The sequence below is a fragment of the Microcebus murinus genome, chromosome 9, assembly GCF_040939455.1.
Source record: "Microcebus murinus isolate Inina chromosome 9, M.murinus_Inina_mat1.0, whole genome shotgun sequence".
NCBI lineage: Eukaryota > Metazoa > Chordata > Mammalia > Primates > Cheirogaleidae > Microcebus > Microcebus murinus.
The window spans coordinates 18,290,815-18,310,867 of record NC_134112.1 but is presented as its reverse complement, the minus strand read 5'-3'; the positions used below and the strand labels follow the sequence as shown (position 1 = coordinate 18,310,867).

General features: G+C 36.5%; 1 protein-coding gene across 1 annotated transcript in view; it reads right to left on the bottom strand.

The window, feature by feature from the left end:
* Positions 1 to 11,833, bottom strand: part of DPY19L2 (dpy-19 like 2) — a 119,818-nt gene extending 107,985 nt beyond the window's left edge. The window contains exons 1-4 of the mRNA XM_012777557.2: positions 11,309 to 11,833; positions 7,020 to 7,044; positions 5,548 to 5,635; positions 3,138 to 3,275 (exon numbers count right to left, since the gene is read on the bottom strand). Of these exons, the coding sequence (XP_012633011.1) occupies positions 3,138 to 3,275; positions 5,548 to 5,635; positions 7,020 to 7,044; positions 11,309 to 11,696 (639 nt within the window). The 5' untranslated portion in view covers positions 11,697 to 11,833. The remainder of the gene's footprint in view (positions 1 to 3,137; positions 3,276 to 5,547; positions 5,636 to 7,019; positions 7,045 to 11,308) is intronic.
* Between the last annotated feature and the right edge of the window lie 8,220 nt (positions 11,834 to 20,053).

Genomic DNA, 20,053 nt, shown 5'->3' with positions numbered 1-20,053 from the left:
AAAAACGTTTCTAACTTTAGGGAGCCTTTGACTAATACTGAAGGCCAAATTACATGCAAGTATACATACACATTAAAATTTGTGTACTTAAAGGAAGGGGTGGGCCAGCAATTATATCAATAAAAAAACATTACATTTATTTGGACATACTGAAGTTGTTATCAGTGCAGAAAAGCAGAAGAGAAGAATGTAATTTTCTTTTGTAGAAATGAGAATACTAGCAGAATGAATGGTGGATGTATGCAATCAGAAAGTCTAAGGGAAAGGTATTTCTACATCCCATTTGGTGTTTAAAAAAAGCTAAGAATAACACTCTTACTCTGAGATGCAATTTTAGCAAGAGCTGGGAAAATTTCAATTAATAGAGCGGGACAGCAGTGGCATACTAATAGAGAACTGTCCAGACAAAACTTTTAATTACAAGCAGTGAATTTTTTTAAAGCAGTGTTTTTCAACATTTTGTGCTGGAGCCACTAGAAAAAAATGGAAAAAAATATATTAATCTTGACCTAAACATCACACTTCATATAAAATTTAACTCAGGATGGATCACTGGATTTAAGTGTAAAATGTAAAACAAGACAACTTTGGAAGGAAATGCAGAAAATCCTTGGGACCTATGACTTGGTGAATAGTTCTTAAGCATGACACTGAAAGCATGATTCATAAAAAAAATACACACTAGACTTCATCAAACTTAAAAATATTTGCTCTATGTAAGACCCTGTTGAGAAGATGAAGAGAAATGATACACTGGGATACAATATTGGCAAACTACATATCTGACAGAAAAAAAATCAACAGTAAAAGCCCAATATAATCAGAAAATGAGCAAAAGATAAAAGATATTTCATTAAGTAATATGAATGGCAAATTAGTATATGAAAATATGTTCAACATGGCTAGCCATTAGGGAAATGCAAATTAAGACCAATTAGAATAGCTAAAAAAGGTGACAATATCAAATTCTGGTAAGAATGTGGAAAACCTAGATCTCTGTACATTGCTGCTGGGAATGGAAAATGATACGACTACTCTAGAAAATAGTTTGACAATTTCTTAAAAATTTAAACATGCTTAGCATGCAGATCAGCAATTGCACTCCTGGATATTTGTCACAGAGAAATGAAAACTTAGATCCACACAAAAAACTATACAGGAGTGTTCATAGCAGCTTTATTTGTAATAGCCAAAAACTGAAACAACTCCAGTGTCCCTCAGTAGGTGAATGTTTAAATCCCATGGAATACAATTCAGCAATAAAAAGGAATGGGCTACTGATCACACAGCAACTCAGATGGATCTCAAGGGCATTATTTGAGTGGACAAAAGCCACTCCCCAAATGTCACACATGGTATGATTCCATGTATATACAATGTCTTGAAATGATAGCTGGATAACAGAATCTACACATGATAAAATGGCACAGAGCTATGCATACACATTGTACCAATGCCAGTTTCCTGATTTTGATACTATGCCATAACTACATAAGATGTAACCACATGGGGAAGTGGGGTGAAGGGCACAAAGGGACCTCTGTATACTGTTTGTGCAACTTCCTAAAAATATATAATTATCTCAAAATAAAAAGTTGAAAAAAAAAGAAGAGATATGTTCAGCACATATTATTTAAGATTACTATGCAAAATATATTAATTATGCCAACAAATCAATAATAAAACTGCCACCAAATAGGTGATAAAGATTTATACAGGTTATTGACAGAAAACAAACCCAAATGCCTATTAAACATGAAAAACATGTTTAACCCCACAAATAATAAATACAAATTAAAACAAAAGCCATATCACAGCCATCATAGGAGTAAAAATCATAAAGTCTAATAATTCAAAATATAATAAGGATATGAGAAAAATCTTCCTAGATAGCAGTGTGAATGCTTCAGAGAACAATTTAGCAATATCTCATAAAGCTGATAAAGCACACACTCTACAACACAGCATTTCCACTTCTAGTTATATATCAGAGAAAATCTTGCATATATACAGTAGAAAACACATACAAGAATGTACATTTTAGAACTGCCTATAATAGAAAAATTAGAATTAATTTAATATCCACCAATAGGAAAATAAATTTTGGAATTCATAAAATGGTTAAAATTAAATAAATATATTTACATACACAGAGTTGAAAAATCCAATATTGACTAAAAAGCTGTAGAGTGACACATTCAGTATGGGATCATTCATGTGGACTTGAAACACATAAAACAATCCTTGAAAACAGTGTTTGGATGGATATACACATCAAGTTTACGATAAGGATACTCGTGGGAAGAGAAAAGGAGCAAACTGAACTGGAAGCAGAACAAAGGTGACTTTAATTGTATTTATAGTATTTAGTTATTTTTAAATGTCTGATGCAAAAATCACAAGATTAGTATTTCTCTAGATGGTTGGTCACACAATTGAATATTTTCTAAGTTTCTGTAACTTTAAACATTTCAAAATGAAAAGAATATTTTTAAAAGCTATAAAAATATCAATAAAGGACTAAAAAGCATTAACTTTTAATATGCTGGATTCTGAGATTGCTTTAAACTCAAAAGTAGTATTTTACTATAATGTCAAATTTAGCATTTATCTTAAGAGTTCACAAACTAATTCACTAATATTTTTGTTTTTTAAATTTCTAGAGTTTACAGACTACTATTAAAAAACATACTTTTTTAAGGCTAAACATTGGAAGATATTCATAGATTTCTGGCTATGTAACTAAATAAATCTTACTTATGAAACTCTAAGATCACTAGTCTGCTTATCACGTTCACTGTCCCATCATGTGATCATACCCACCTCAAGGTCTCCAAAGCCAACGGCCCACACCCATCGGAAACCCTTCTGGCTCCTATGACTCTCAGGATCCCATGCAGCATGTCTACTACCCTGGTCATTATTCCCATAGTAAGGTTTATTCTTTGAGTTCATGTAAGCACAGTTCCTGGGGTCTTTAAATCTTATGAGAGGAACTTTTGACATTGTGCTCAACTATAAGGACACATATAATCAATTAATGTGAAAGGTCCCCTCCGTTAATATCATTATGCTTACTTATTTTTATCTGATAAAAAAGGATCACTCTACAAATATTGTCTCAAATTACCACTCACCTCTGGATAAAGATGGAAGCGTTTCACTGTATTGATTACAAGGGGATATTCAGTAAGTCTGTCATTCATAATCATCCACAGTCCTTCCATAAATGAAGGTGCTTCAATAATGGTCTTGAAGTAGGAATAATAAAGTCCCTTTAGAAAAAGACACATAGTATTGATGTAAATAAAAATTTATAAAAATATATGACCTTATCCTTCTTTTAGAACATTTTTTTCTAAAAGAAGGAAAAGGTCATAATAAAACTTCTTAATTACTCCTGGCTATTGCATTCTTGGACTCAAAAAACATATATTTTTAGGTTATCTCTGTATTCTTTCAACTTATCTATAGGTTTGAAAATTGTCAAACTAAAGAGGTGGAAGGATGGTCAAATGTTTTAAGGAGATTTTCTAATAGTGCCTTAAAATATGTATACAACATACTTTAATTTTACCAAGTCTGGTTTTACCCCCACATTATGAGATGCTTGGACGCTGGCATCTGATGATTTCTATCATAAACAGATGCCCCCATGTCCCTATACAACTTTACACATATAAAATCATTTTTTCCCAAGCTTTTAGGAAATAACATATAATTACCATCAGCATCATGGGCATGGAACTCCATGCTTCCAGCTTACTTGACACCTCTATCTAATAGATTGGCACAAAGTGAAAGCTAAATGTCAATTGATTGTTGTTACTCACAAATGCTGGGTACTGAAAAGGGAATTCTTTTAGTGTACTGCTCCAGTATATGAAATAATGGATAGTAAAAGTGCTGCCAAGTTAAAATTCATGGTTTAACAACAGCATCTTGTGTCTTATTTCCCTCATCAATTTCTTGTTTTCCTTCCTAAAACCTAAAAGCAAATAAAGGGCCACATTGTTTATAATATACTCTTCCAAAAAACATTAATCTTCAACTCTGTAGTCATTCCTGCCTCATCCAACTACTTTATTTTCGGTAGATTAAGCAACACTAGTAACTACTAAATTAAAGATCTGTTTTAGCTGATGTCTGAAAGGCCATTTCCTCATAGTTTTGATAGGTAAAATATGAGTTCGTAAAGGATTTTCCTTTCTGTTTAGGAGGATAACAAGGCAATAAAACAATTAAAGGATATCTAATATGTAAAAGTCTATATTCAGAGAAATATTAAATATATAAATATGTTTTATTATCAGCTATTTTTTTGTGCCAGGTACTGTGCTATGTGATCCTGTTCATGATCTCCTTGCATTTTTCACTAAAACCCTGTAAAGTTGGCATTATTTCTATTTAACGGATGAGATTACTGAGAATCAGAGAGCCTGACTAGCCATCATATAATGAAGCACACAACTGCAATCAAAATCCAGTGATCAATCACTAAAGCCCAGACTCTGCCACAGCTACACTCTTTATTTAATAATATTTCATATCTTCTTTGGAAATAATACCTTTAAAGTATCCGTATGCCATACAAATGTTAACGTATCCAATTCTTCAAAGCTTTACAGGGGCTACAGGGATGAAAATCAAAAAGCACTGGCTGTGGAGCCTAGAATAGGCAAATTCATAGATAAAAAGTAGAGAAGGGGATTTAGGGTTTATGTATACAGACTTTCTGTTTGGGATAGCAAAAAGTTCTGCAGATTGACAGTGGTAACGGTTGCACAACAATGTGAATGTACTAATGCCATTGAATTGTATGCTTAAAAATGGTTAAAATGATAACTTTTATAAAACTTACGTTTACATTTTTAAAATTTAAAATTTACCACAATTTAAATTAAAAAGCAGTGGCTACAGAGTAAGGGGACCCAGTTTTAATGCATCACTCAGCAGCCCCCAACCAGTTGTGAGCTGATCTGGAGGACTGTTGTGGTCTCTTCTCCATGTAAAATTCTACAATTCTGGCATTCAATACCCCATTTAATCCTCACAGTAATTGAGACATGTATGGCAGAGAACATTATCTCACAGATTCAATATCAAAAACAGAAAAATTACTAAGAAAGTATATCAAAAGTTATCTCTTAAAAGAGATTATCTTGAAATCAAAAGAGAGCTAAAACAAAAAATTAAAAGACCCAGGTAAAATATGGGATCTCTTGAACCTAGCCAAAGAAATAGCAATTTCCGATAATATTTGATACCCCTGTATCATTTCTTCAGTGCTGTCTTTGTTCTCTGTCTTCATCTGCTATTATAATTGATCTTTATTATTTTAAAAAGAAGTCTGCCTTAGGAAAGGGGAAGAGATAATGAGGTAAGTGAAAGAAAAATAATCTCAAACACTTTTCATACTATATTATATTAATAGCTTAAGAAACAGTGCAGTTCACCAAAAGGTCATTTTCGTTCCAAATAAACTTCTACCTTGTAATCTTACTATTCTTAAACCACAAATTAATTAATTAGAAGAAAGAACCTAACCATTTCAGTGCGAAAAGTCATCTCCCGTTCCAAAGATGAGAGGTGAGAAAAATGGCGGTCATTTTCAAAAAGTGTTACTAAATGTATCCTAGGGAAAAAAATGAAGTATCGTATTATAAGAAGAACAAGTTCCAAAACCAATATTAAAATAAGTTATATATAAGCAAAGTAAGAAAGCCATAAAAAGAAAAAAATAAATTTTTGTAATAAACATTGAGACAATTTTATAATTTGCTTACTAACTGCTATGTTTTTTAGGCATTTATAATCTAGTATAGCACACACCTGGAATTCCTTAACTTGCTGGTTTTTAAACTTACATAGCTAAAATTCTTGTGAATCTCTCCACCCTTTCTACCACTGCAGGCCACTAAATCAAAACAGAGGCAGAGTTTTATTTTATTTTATTAAGTTTCATAGGTGATCCTGATGTACCAGGTTTGGAAATATCTCTGTTACTGCTGAAAAGCATTCAGAATATAATTTTCAACAGAATTCCTTTAGATTGAATTAGTTTTTAAATAACTATAATACCACATAAGGGATCAATTTTAAGTGCCAAAGAACACAAGACTATACTTGATATTTTAGTGGTGTAACTCAATAGCTGTAGGTGGTGAAAAAAAAAGTTTTTGTGATAAACAAAATTAGTTATTCTCAGCAATTATGCTATCTTTATAGTACGTGCATTCCAGTGAACTTGAAAATAAAGCAAAATTCCATATATCAATCGTGTTTTCCACTAACCCTTCTTTACGTGTAGGACATACAGCAGGGTACCAATAGATGTAGGAATATTTCCTACTATTACAGCCTTTGTTCTAACATCACAATCTCCCTGCAGATTGAATGGCCAGAGCAGCACTGTCCCAACAGAACATGGGGGCAGATCCCATTTTTCCCAAGGGTAGAAATTCCTGAGCTCAGGTAGAAATGAAAATATTCCAGAGTAGAATATTATTCTACATATGATTTATACAAATAGAACACTTTAGTAAAATAATGTGCATAGGCAGGCACACTGAAAGGCTCCAAGTCATTTAACTCTATATTACTACTGCAGAAATCATCTTCACTTCTATGTGAATTCCAATTGGCAGGTGTTAATAAAATTTTATTTCTAAAGTTATGTCACTAACAACACATAGGTATCAAAAAATAAGGAACTGTTTTAGATGAAATATACATAATATACTGGAAAAGCTAGATATTTAAAGAAATATAGTATTTAATTCCTCACTAAAGCAAAAATATTCATAAGTTACCATTCCCTTAATATATCTATTTTGTAAATGCTGTTTCACATGAGATTTATCAAAAAGTAACATGTATAAAAAAAGTAACATGTATAAACTGATACTACTATAGCTGTTCTATACACATGGCCAGAAGTTATTATTTTACTGTCTACAAACAGCAATAGAAATAAATCCAAATGTTTTTACTTATTTCAAACCGAAACTAAATCTTACCAGTGCAAAATTCCCACAAAGGCAGCTGGAAAAAGAAAAAAAAAAAAAAAGAAAGAAAGTGATTAAAAGCTGATTCATTATAAAATACCTTTAAAACAAGTATTCCAAATGCATTCCTTTGTATGTCTACAGAGATAGTACATAAAACAAGATGGCCAGCTATTCCTGTCTATATGAGTGTAGGGGAAAAAATCCAGAAGGGCACAAAATTGTGAATTCTGCTTACTTCTACAGGGAGAATTTAATGAGCAAAGAAAGAGATTGGAAAGGTTTTTACATCTCATGTAGGAAATTCATAAAAGAGTGATTAAATCATGGGTGATTTTTACCTTTTTGTGATTTTTCACTATTATTCTCTATTGACTCATTCTCTATTCCTTTACATAACATTTTAAAAAGAAGTAAATATATATAGTCTGCAAAGATAGATTCATTCAGAAAAGACTCAAGCCAGCCAGAGCCACCCCAGACCACTTTCCCTCATCAGAAGATGGTTAAATGCAGGCAATCACTTCCTCAGCAGCACATTTGAAAGCCCCATCATGCAATTCAACCCTTGATGAAGCTCTTTGTGAGCTCCTAGATTGCTCAGAAGACTCCTCTAGAGTCACTGTGCTAATGTCCCATGCACAAAACTTTATCAGAGAGCTGCAAGACAGGTCAAATAGTGACGCTGCTCTGAGTATAGGGCTTTCGGAGACATTGCAGTCTGTCCCCTCTGGTGGCTGGGAAGTTCCCTGTTTTCAAGGGTACCATGGAGCTGGGCAGAGGGGATGAGGATAGAACAAGTTAAAACACCACAAATCTTGCTGTTCTTACAGAGGTTCAGCAGCTTTTCTTGAATTAATGCTCTTTAGATTATTGTAAAACTTTGGTTAATTTCAAAAGTTTTAAAAAAGCTGACTTTGATAATTTTCCAAGTATTTTCATTATTGTCATGAAGGAGTGAACTTAACTTGGCTATTCTAGAAGTCCTGCTTCCCCTCTAAGATTTTATAATGGTATTTCTTATGGTTGTCCCAAATATACTTGGCAAGTCATCCTACAAACCACCAACATTAACCTCTTAAAAAAATTAAAAAATTACTCAACTTGGCTAACAATATAAATGCAAATTAATTCAATAATTATTGAAGAAATTAAATATGGAAGAAATTTTAAAATTGCAATGTTGAAATTACCAGTCTTACCTCTCCAAGGCTTTTTCTATATTACTAACCATCCTGGGCTTATCTTAAATACTGCTCAGAAGAGTCACTGTTTTATATCAGGATGGGCAAACTATAGCACATGGTCTGTTTTTGTACCGTCTGCAAACTAAAGATGGTCTTTACATTTTTAAAAGGTTGTAAAAATAAATAAAAGATGATGATGATGATGCAACAGAGTGTATATGGCCCTTGAAGCTTAAAATATTTACTCCCTGGCTCTTTACAGAAAACATATATATTTGACACACTTGTTAACTCTTTCTATCTAGTACACTCTAAACCACTTGGAAATTAAACCTCATTCTACTTTCTCTCTCAACTTGAAACAGGTGCCCCTCTGATAAGGCTTCATTAAGATATACAGAGACTGTCTTAATCAACTGTATTTGTATCCTCTTTCTTATTCACCTGACAATTATATTTACTGGCAAAACGTCTTCAAAATGATATTTAAGGAAAATATCAAATGTTATCAAATTCATCTAGCTTTCCAAAGATACTCAAAATCTTTCTGTGCCTCTCACTCTCTCCCCTCACCCAATATTCCACAACTGGAAAAAAAAAAAAAAAGATGGTGTAATCATGCTGAGATTCTAATGCATGAAGTGCTTATCATAAGTCCTAAGTTGTGACGAAAAGCATGTGCCCTGGACCCCTGCATCCTACCTCTATCAATCTCACCTTTGAAAGCCACCCAGCTTATACTGTACGGAAACAAAGAACATAGACACCACCACTCCCAACTTCTTTTGACTTCACTTCACCATTTCTCTAAGCATTTCTCTCATGGTAATCCTTGTTTTTCTATGCTCTACTATCTCAGAAGAGGAATTATTCCTCTTTTCCACAGTTACCTTCTCAAAAATTTGTCCCTTTAATTCTGCCCCTCCCAAATATGCCAAGATTTTGCTCCATTGATTATTCCCTCTCTTGAAACCTCACTCTCACCCTCTCACCTTGATCCTTCCCTTCAGCCTTTACTTCTCCTAGACCTTAAAACACTTCCCATGATTTGACAGCCCTTCAAACTGTGAGATACACTCTCCATCTCTCTCTTTCCCATTAAATGGCAAGATTTTTGACCAACTTCTTTATTCCAAGTTCCCATAAATCTTTAAAATGACCAATGACCTTTCAGTTAGCACAATCAATGGCCTTCAATTCTTATGCTTTTCAGTCTTTCAGTAGCATTTGGTCAGATTCTTAGATTTCTTCCCTTTTCATCTTCCATCACACTAACTCCCTCAGTTCTATTTTTCTGACCACTCTGATTTTATATGCTTATTTGGTTTTTCCTTTTCTTCTCATCCTTAAAACCAAATTTTAAGCCTTCCCCAAACATCTTTACTTTGCACACTTTTCTCTCTTCATATTGGTAACCCTTGGCAATTACACTCAATCTTAAAGTTTCCACTATCACTTCTACAACACGATAACTCTCAAATTTATAGCCTTCATTCCTGAACTTTCTCCCTCTCTGCTCCCCCTCTCTCATCTTCCACTACACTACCCACCTGTCAGTCTGTCTCCATCAACTCTCACCTTGTCTATTGCTCTCCATTAGTGCCTGGATTCTGGTAATAGTTTTCCTACTCTTCTTTCTACCACCTTTCTCAGTCTATCTCCAGTCCATCTTACATACTGCTGACAAGTTAATCTCTCCAAAGCACAGTTCTGATCATGTCACTCTCCTACTTAAAAATCACTCAGTGCCAACATTGGGAAAATACTAAATGCCACTGAATTGTTCACTTTAAAATGGTTAATTTTACATTACATGATTTCATCTCATTAAAAAAAATTAAGGAAAAGGAGGAATCAGTGCCTTCCTACAAAATTAAGCCCAAATGCCTTACACTTAGCTTTCAATCAGACTCTCCACAGCTGGTCCCTATCAACCTTCTCAACTTACTTCCTCCTTTTTGTATTCTTCATTTCAGCCTAACTTTGCTTTCATGTTTTCTTACTTCCATAACTTCAATCATGCTGTTCTATCATCCTCTAATACTTTATTGTTCTCAGCTCCACATATCCAAATATTAGCCTTTGTCACAATTTGAATCCCTTTTTCTAGAATTCTTCCCTGATCTCATTTCCCACCGTAAAGCATTTGTTCAATCTTCTGAACTTCCATAACACAATATAGTCAGACATTATTTCAACCAACACTCCAGTGCCTCCAATGCGCCAGCCCTTAGTGCACTGGAGCTTGTGTTTGGGATGGCGTTTCCAAGACCATGTTGATTCTGGATGTGGGATATGTCTGTATGCATAATTAGAAACCTCATAAAATCTAAATGTGAACTCCCATTATTTCTCAAGTGTTGTTAACACTCCAAGTGCGGGGACTCATTCTACTTCGACATCAGCAGTCAACTCACGGTGGAGAAGAAATTACAATAACTTACATCAAGAGACATTTATCTATGTTTCAGTTTTTATCAGCAGCCAGTCTGACCAAGGACAAGGCTCAAAACTGATTTAATTACAATAGCAACATTTAAGTTCCCTCTTAAAACTACAGAAAATAAGGGATGGAAGTGGAGGAAGAGAAACCTTTCAAGGGTTTAATAAGAAAATCCCCCAATTTGGAAGTAAAAGGATACCAACGCAGGACGATAAATGGCCTACTTTGATACTATTTCCACTATTAATGATCTCAACTAATTAAAAAACACTTCCTTTATTTTGCTCTATTTAAGGTGCTGAGGAACATAATGTCTGTTCTTCAAGAGTTGATCAATTATTTTTACAAACTGTGATAACTGGCAGCCCAGATTAAGATAACATTTTGTTGACATATGAGTGACCGCCAAGCCAGAAAATCCTGACAAAAAGTTTTAAATAAGAACTAAGGGGGTTGGCGATTCTTGTCAGGGATTCTCCAGAACTCAGACCTTGCCATTTTTGCTGCTAGACACCCACAAACCCTTGCTTGTTAATTGATCTCCTTCAAGACTGAAAACCACCTCAAACCTTGCGGCTCAGACGAAAGAGCCTGAGGGTCCCTGCGGCCCCAGGGTCCCTTGCTGGCGCTGCGGGCTCCCTCCAAGGGCTCTCCCCGCCTGCTCTGCTCACCTATGCCTAAAATGTTCCTCTTGGATAACCGACGCGTCTGCAACACGTGCACCTTTTCGCGGAGCTGCTCCAGAAGAAACTGGAGGAACTGGAACCGTCCAAGAAAAAGAGTCCTGGCGATCACTTCCAGGTGCATGTAATTTTGCGCTTGCAGATTTCGGATCCTCCGTGGCGAATAGTCCCGGGCTCCCCCGGGCAGGTTCCCGCCGCCTACGGGCGCAGGCTGCAGCAGCAGCTCCGGCTTTTCCACCTCCTTCTGCGACTCCTCCTCCATCTCCGGCTCCCCGGCTCCGGTGGGCCGGCGCCGCCGCTTGGACTGCACGGGGCGGGAAGACTGGCACGGCTCTGGCGCCGCTCCTTTGAGCTTGCTCCTCGTTTGCCCGACCATTTTCTCATAGTCCCCGTTCGGATGGAGCTGGGTCAATCTCTGGCGCGGCCCAGCCGAGTCGGGCGAGGTCCGGAGGGGCCTGGCTCGCCTCACAGCCTCAACGACTCGTCCCTGCCGCCGTTGCGGGCCCCCGGGTCGTCATGGCGACCGCGAAACGCGGCGTGGGGGCGTGCCGTCGACGCTGCCGCGCGCGCAACCCCTGCGCGCCGCCACACGCGCGCAGCTCCCACCCTCCTCCCCGGCGCGCGCGCAGCTCCCCACGCGCAGGCCCGGTCGGTGCCCACAGCCTCGGGCTATAACCCTGCGGGCGGCCCCGTCTGAAGAACTCCCTGCCATTTAATTCGTTTCTTCGAATTCAGACTCAGCTTTGGCTTTTTTTACTGAAAGGTTACACGTCCATTAACGTGGGAAGGAATCAAAGGGGAAGGAGAGCTACGCTAAAATAAATTACTGTAGAAGGAGAGCGAGAGAAGCCGACGAACACGCCGGCGCGCCTGTGGTGCGCCCGGCACCTCGGGAACGCTCTCCTCTGCCGCGAACGCGCCGCGTTGGGCATTCAGCGCCCGTCTCTGACTCGGAGGGAATGGCTCAAGGACACGGCAGCACGTGGCAGAGCCAGTGTGAGTCTGGCGGGTCTGACCCCAGAGCCTCAGATTGACGCGCGCTCGGTGGCACCGCGGTTTCCCAGTTGAGGGAAGTAAACCGATCTGTTCCAACAAGGTTCCTCAGCCTTGGGGCGTTGGGCTTAGCGGTGTTGGCGCTCTCCTAAACCAGACACCCCTCAGGGGCAACTAAGAGAGGAGCGCTTGGCCTCACAGTCGCTACACAGCCCTACAGGAAGCCACAGCGCCTGGCACAGATGGACAGGGGGGACCAGTGACGTTTCCCGTCTCCTCTGTCGCAGGCCATGCCGCCGAGTCCACACTGCTTCACCTCCCACCTGTTACACGATGCGTCAGATGTAAACGCCCTAATCCCCATTTTCCCTTCTAAACTATGGCCCATTGAGGCCAGGTTAGTTTTCCTGAGGCAACACAGCTCAAAAATGTTCATAGCTCCCGAAAGCCCACAAATAAAGTGGAAACTCCTTGGTTTGCTCATCAATGCCCTCAATAATCTGCCCCAATCTACGTTTTCCACTTTAATTTCCCACCTTCTTGGACATAAATCATCCATCTCAGTCATTCCAAGTGAGATCCGCAAGGTGAGACTCCATAATTACTGTATTCCTTTACTCATACTGAAAAGCCTTTTTCGCCCTTTTGTCCCTATCCGGATCCTATCACCTTTCAAGCCCCAGCCCTTTTCTCCAGCCCAAATTAATTATGCCTTCTCTGAAGGACAGTACTTATTGACAGTACTAGTCATCTTGTCACTCATTTAAATTTAGGAAGTACTTCTGCTGTTTATTTGTTTTGTAAGATTTTTTCTCAATAAGCATTTCTATATTCCTGGCACTGTGTTTGGTGCTTAAAATGTGTCCTAAATTTATACAATAACTATGTGCAAATTAAAAAATTGAGGATCAGGAATGTGGTAATTTGCCAAAGTTTTAACAGCTAATAAATTCTATCTGTTCAATACTGATATCAGACAGATACAAGGAATTTATGAGTGGCTAATAAAAATAAATTCTTGAGTGAATATACAAACACAATAAAACTATTTTTAAACATGAATATTTTAATGCTTTTTTTTTTTGAACACTAAGTGTAATGCAATGATTATGTTTCTCTTTTTGGTCAATTTATTTGTTTTTGGAGTTTCCAGTTACCTTTTGGGTCACTCAATAAGAAACATGTTCTTACCTGTGGTCTAGCCATTGAAAGTACAAATCTGGTCATTTTTACCATTTAAAAATTAATCTTTTTAGAAAAATGTTCATTGTACTATTATTTGTATCAGTGAAAACATAGAAATTATCTCAATGTCAAACATAAAGTTATGAAACATTCATAGAGTGAAGCACTACAGCACTAAAGTCATTTTGTTTGAATATTTAATAATATAGGGAAACAATCATGATATAGTATTAAAGGAAAAAGAGGTAGGATCTATTTTATGCTTCAGATATATAGTAAGCACATAAGATTAACTATCTGCCACTTGCCTCTCTAAATTTTTTATGTAGAGAACTCATAGGAAGATTACCAGTGAGTGACATTGAACTAGCAATTTATTCATTCTACGATTAATTTCCTTATTTGAAAAATGAGGAAAGTTGTATCTGTCTTACTGGATGGTATGATTGAATGAAGTAATGCTTGTAAGGAACCTAAAACATAGCACATGTTTAATAAGCAAATGTTCCTTTATCAACTTCTGTTAATAGATTGGCCATTCTACTGTCCACTAGTGAGTATTAATACTTTCAATTAATATTTTGTTCACCTGAATTTTTATAATCAAGTTATATGTTTTATTATTGAACTATGTTAGTCCTATTATTGAATACATGTTCTACATTCATTACTGAACTGAGAAAACTGAGAGAGAGTTGTGTAAATAATTATACATTCTGTTCCTAAGGAGAGATTTGTGCATGAAAGAGAAATCATGACAGTTTTATTCATAATTGAATAGAATTGTGGATGTTTTCGTCTTTTTATAATGTCACTAACAGTTGTCACTTATTTTGACTTATTTTTACCGGTTATTAGAGTCACATTTTAGCTACATGCTAATTAATGACAATAACTTAAACCAGTATGCCTGATACTTAGCCTATGAATTAACAATTAAAATAGCACATTATAATTTGATATAATACAATATATTCTTGCATTATCTTATCCTCTTTGAAATGAAGTTGCTTCATGATTTAGCAAATTTTTTTCTTACACAGAGATTTCTAATCCAGACATATACATCTAAAACTTGTGTCTGTTTTCCCTTTGTCTTTCAGTAAAGCAATGGGTTATGAAAAATGCAATTAAACTGCATAACCAGCAGATGGCAATAATGACCTGTAAATCAGAATTTTTTTAATTTTTTAGGTAGTGTTAAATTTATTTTTAAAAAGAAAAAATCACTGGCGTTCTTATAAGTCAGTTTACTAAATATGGAATATAGGGAAATTTCAAATGCAACCTCGCATAAAAATAATTACTTTACATATTTCACACATCAAAATAATTAAGATATTCATCATGGCCAATATTTAGTTTTCCAAATAATATTGACTTTGCTTTAATTGAAACATAATTTGTTAACCAATTTAAATGTTTTAACTTTGCATAAATACACAAATATAGTAAATTTAATTGGATAGCTAAATCACCTTTATATCTAGTCTGGTCATGTAGACCAAGATAGAAGTAGTTCAGTGAATACCATTTTGAAAATTGTTCCACTTATAATTCACTAATTTAAAATATTAATTTCCCCTTAATTGAAAATCCTCTGCATAGGTTTTTTTTTTTTTTTTTTTTTTGAGACAGAGTCTCGCTTTTGTTGCCCAGGCTAGAGTGAGTGCCGTGGCGTCAGCCTAGCTCACAGCAACCTCAAACTCCTGGGCTCGAGCGATCCTTTTGCCTCAGCCTCCCTGGTAGCTGGGACTACAGGCATGTGCCACCATGCCCGGCTAATTTTTTATATATATATCAGTTGGCCAATTGATTTCTTTCTTTTTTTTTTTTTTTTTTTTTTTTTTTTTTCTAGTTATTTCCTTTTAATCTTATAATATGACTTGCTATGTAAACATTTTGTATTCTTATGAAAACATTAACAATCTTTTCCTTTGTAATTTTTTACATAGTTTCATGCTCAGAAAAATTTCCCTTTTAAGAAATCAAAAGACTCTTTAGCTTTGTTTTTTTTTTTTTTTTTTTTTTTTTATATCTTTTTCCTACTATCACAATACAGTGCAGGGACAAGCAAATGAAAGAGGAGGGAAATTACTAGAAAAAAGTATTGCGGTAGATAGTCCAGCAGGGACCCAATGCTTTCATTAATCTCAAAACTGACTCTGAGCAACTTTATCAGGAAAGATGACTGGGTAGTTAACATTTCTGAGATCATTCCTATCTTTGCCTTCATTCTTGAATGATTAGTCATGCATAGAATTCATTCTCCTCAGACGTTTACTGTCCCAGTCCAGTTTGGATTTTATTCTTTTGAAAACCTTTTTCTGGTTTTTTTTTTTTTTTTTCTGTTTGGATTGCAGGAGTTTGTCGCACGTCATCTCTAACTTTCATACCCTGCTGTTCTTTTTCTACTTGGCTGCCATTCTTTTTTTTTTTTTTTTTTTTTTTTAAATTATTTTTTTTATTTTGGTATATTATGGGGGTACAGATTTTAAGGTTTCAATAAATGCCCATTTCCCCCCCTCCCCCTAAAAGTCTGAGTCTCCATCATGACCATCCCCCAGATGGTGCACATCTCACTCACTATGTATGTATATACCCGCCCCCCTCCCCCCTCCCACCTGCCCAATACCCTATTACTGTAGCACCTATGTGTCCACTTAGGTGCTACTCAGTTAATACCAGTTTGCTGGAGAATATATCTGGTGCTTGTTTTTCCATTCTTGGGATACTTGACTTAGTAGTATGGGTTCCAGCTCTAACCAGGAAAATATAAGGTGTGCTATATCACCATTGTTTCTTAGAGCTGAATAGTACTCCATGGTGTACATATACCACATTTTATTAATCCATTCTTTGATTGATGGGCACTTGGGCTGTTTCCACAGCCTTGCAATTATGAATTGTGCTGCTATAAACATTCGAGTGCAGGTGTCTTTTTTGTAGAGTGTCACTGGATCATTTGGGTAGATGCCCAGCAATGGGATTGCTGGATCAAATGGTAGATTCACTTGTATGGCTTTAAGGTATCTCCATATTGCTTTCCACAGAGGTTGAACTAGTTTGCAGTCCCACCAGCAGTGTAGGAGTGTTCCTCTCTCTCCGCAACCACGCCAGCATTTATTGTTTGGAGATTTTTTGATAAAGGCCATTCTCACTGGGGTTAAGTGATATCTCATTGTGGTTTTGATTTGCATTTCCCTGATGATTAGAGATGTTGAGCATTTCTTCATATGTTTGTTGGCCATTCTTCTGTCTTCTTTAGAAAAATTTCTGTTCAAGTCCTTTGCCCACTTTTTAATGGGGTTATTTGATTTTTTCTTCCTAATTTTCGTGAGTTCTAAGTATATTCTAGTTATCAGTCCCTTATCGGATGCATAGGATGCAAAAATTTTCTCCCATTCTGTAGGTTGTCTGTTTACTTTCATGACTATTTCTTTGGCTGTGCAGAAGCTTTGTAGTTTGATCATGTCCCATTTATTTATTTTTGTTGCTGCTGTGATTGCCTTTGGGGTCTTCTTCATAAACTCTTTGCCCAGGCCGATGTCTAGGAGAGTGTTTCCAACTTTTTCCTCTAGAGTTCTAATAGTTTCATATCTTAGGTTTAAGTCTGTTATCCAGCGTGAGTTGGTTTTTGTGAGAGGTGAAAGGTGTGGGTCCTGTTTTAGCCTTCTACAGGTGGCTATCCAGTTTTCCCAGCACCATTTATTGAAGAGGGATTCTTTTCCCCAGCGTATGTTTTTGTCTGCTTTGTCGAAGATGAGATGGCTATATGAGGATGGTTTTATATCAGGATTCTCACATCTGTTCCACTGGTCAATATTCCTGTTTTTGTGCCAATACCATATTGTTTTAATTACTACAGCTTTGTAGTATAGTTTGATATCTGGCATATTAATGCCTCCCATTTTGTTTTTGTTGCCTAGAATTGCTCTTGATATTCGGGGTCTTCTTTGGTTCCATACGAAGCGTAAAAGTATTTTTTCTATATCTGTGAAGAATGCTGATGGGATTTTAATAGGTATTGCATTGAATCTGTAGATCAGTTTGGGTAGTATAGACATTTTGACGATATTGAGTCTGCCGATCCACGAGCATGGTATGGATTTCCATCTGTTTACATCCTCTGCTATTTCCTTCCTCAGTGTTTCATAGTTCTCCCTGTAGAGGTCTTTTACGTCCTTGGTTAAGTATATTCCTAGGTACTTTAATTTCTTTGTTGCTATTGTGAAGGGAATTGAGTCTTTGATTTGGTTCTCAATTAGATTGTTGTTGGCGTATATGAATGCCTCTGATTTCTGTGTATTAATTTTGTATCCTGAGACTTTACTAAATTCATTGATCAGTTCCAGGAGTTTCTTGGTTGAATCCTTGGGGTTTTCTAGATACAATATCATATCATCAGCAAACAGTGAAAGTTTGATCTCTTCTGCCCCTATTTGGATACCTTTGATTCCATTTTCCTGTCTGATTGCTGTAGCCAAGACTTCCAGCACTATGTTGAACAGAAGTGGAGATAGTGGGCAGCCTTGTCTGGTTCCAGTTCTAAGTGGGAATGATTTCAATCTTTCCCCATTCAGTATGATGTTGGCTATGGGTCTGTCATATATGGCTTGTATCATTTTTAGGTATGTCCCTTCTATGCCTATTTTCTTAAGTGTTCGTATCATGAAAGGGTGTTGAATTTTGTCAAAAGCTTTTTCTGCATCTATTGAAAGAATCATGTGGTCTTTGTTTTTGCTTCTGTTGATGTGGTGAATTGCATTTATAGATTTACGTATGTTGAACCATCCCTGCATCCCTGGGATGAAGCCCACTTGGTCGTGGTGGATTATTTTTTTGATAAGTGTCTGGATTCGGTTAGCTAAGATTTTGTTGAAAATTTTTGCATCTATATTCATTAGGGATATTGGTCTGTAGTTTTCTTTTTTTGTTGCATCCTTTCCTGGTTTTGGTATCAGAGTAATATTCGCTTCATAAAAGGTGTCGGGGAGGTTTCCGTTCTTCTCGATGTTGTGGAATAGTTTCTGCAAGATAGGTACTAGTTCTTCTTTGTAAGTATGGTAAAATTCAGGTGTGAAGCCATCTGGACCGGGACTTTTCTTTTTAGGGAGATTCTTAATTGCTGTTTCTATTTCAGCTGTTGAGATTGGTCTGTTCAGGGAATCTATTTCTTCCTGGTTGAGCCTAGGGAGGCTGTGTGTTTCTAGAAATTTGTCCATTTCCTCCACATTTTCCAGTTTGTGTGCATAAAGACTTTTGTAGTATTCATAAATTGTATCTTGTATCTCTTTGAGATCAGTTGTGATATCTCCTTTTTTATTCCTGATGGAGCTTATTAGAGATTTCTCTTTTCTGCTTTTCGTTAGCTTAGCCAATGGCGTGTCAATCTTGTTTATTTTTTCAAAGAACCAACTTTTTGTTTTATTAATCTCCTGAATAGCTTTCCTGTTTTCAATTTCGTTTAGTTCTGATTTGATCTTGTTGATTTCACTTCTTCTGCTGGGTTTGGGGTTGGTCTGTTCTTCTTTTTCCAGCTCTTTGAGTCGTTTCATTAGATTGTCTATTTGTGATCTTCTTGCCTTTTGGTTATAGGCATTTATGGAGATAAACTTTCCTCTCAGAACTGCTTTAGCTGTGTCCCAGAGGAGTTGATAACTTGTCTCTCCATTGTCGTTTTCTTCATAGAAGTTTTTTATTTCCATCTTGATTTCTTCATTTACGAAGTAATCATTTAGTAGGAGGTTGTTTAATTTCCACGTTTTTGTGTAGAAATGTGAGTTTCTGTTAGGGTTGATTTCTAGTTTTATTCCACTGTGATCTGAGAAGGTACATGGTATGATTTCTATTTTTTTAAATTTCTTGAGATTTTCTTTGTGTCCTAGGATATGGTCAATCTTAGAGAATGTCCCGTGAGCTGATGAGAAGAACGTATATTCAGTGGATTTTGGGTAGAATGTTCTGTAGATGTCTGTCAGACCCAATTGTTCTAGAGTTTTGTTTAAGTCCATTATTTCTTTATTAATTTTCTGTTTGGAGGATCTGTCTCGTGCCGTCAGTGGGGTGTTGAAATCTCCGGCGATTATGGAGTTGCTATTAATCCATTTGCTTAGCTCCAGTAAGGTTTGCTTTATGAATCTGGGTGCACCTAAGTTGGGTGCATATATATTTAAAATTGTTATCTCTTCTTGTTGGACTGTGCCCTTCACCATTATATAATGACCCTCTTTGTCTTTTACTACTTTTGTTGGTTTAAAAACTAAATCGTCTGAAATTAGAACTGCCACACCAGCCTTCTTTTGGCTTCTATTTGCTTGGAATATTGATCTCCACCCTTTTATTTTTAGTCTATGTGCATCCTTGCAGGTTAAATGTGTTTCCTGAAGACAGCATATACTTGGCCTGTATTTTCTTATCCATTCAGCCAGCCTATGTCTCTTGAGTGGAGAGTTTAAGCCATTCACATTTATTGAGAGAACTGATAGGTAAGGTAGATTACTGATCATTCTGTTGGGTTGGATGTTGTTGCTATGATTTCTGTCTTGAGCCATT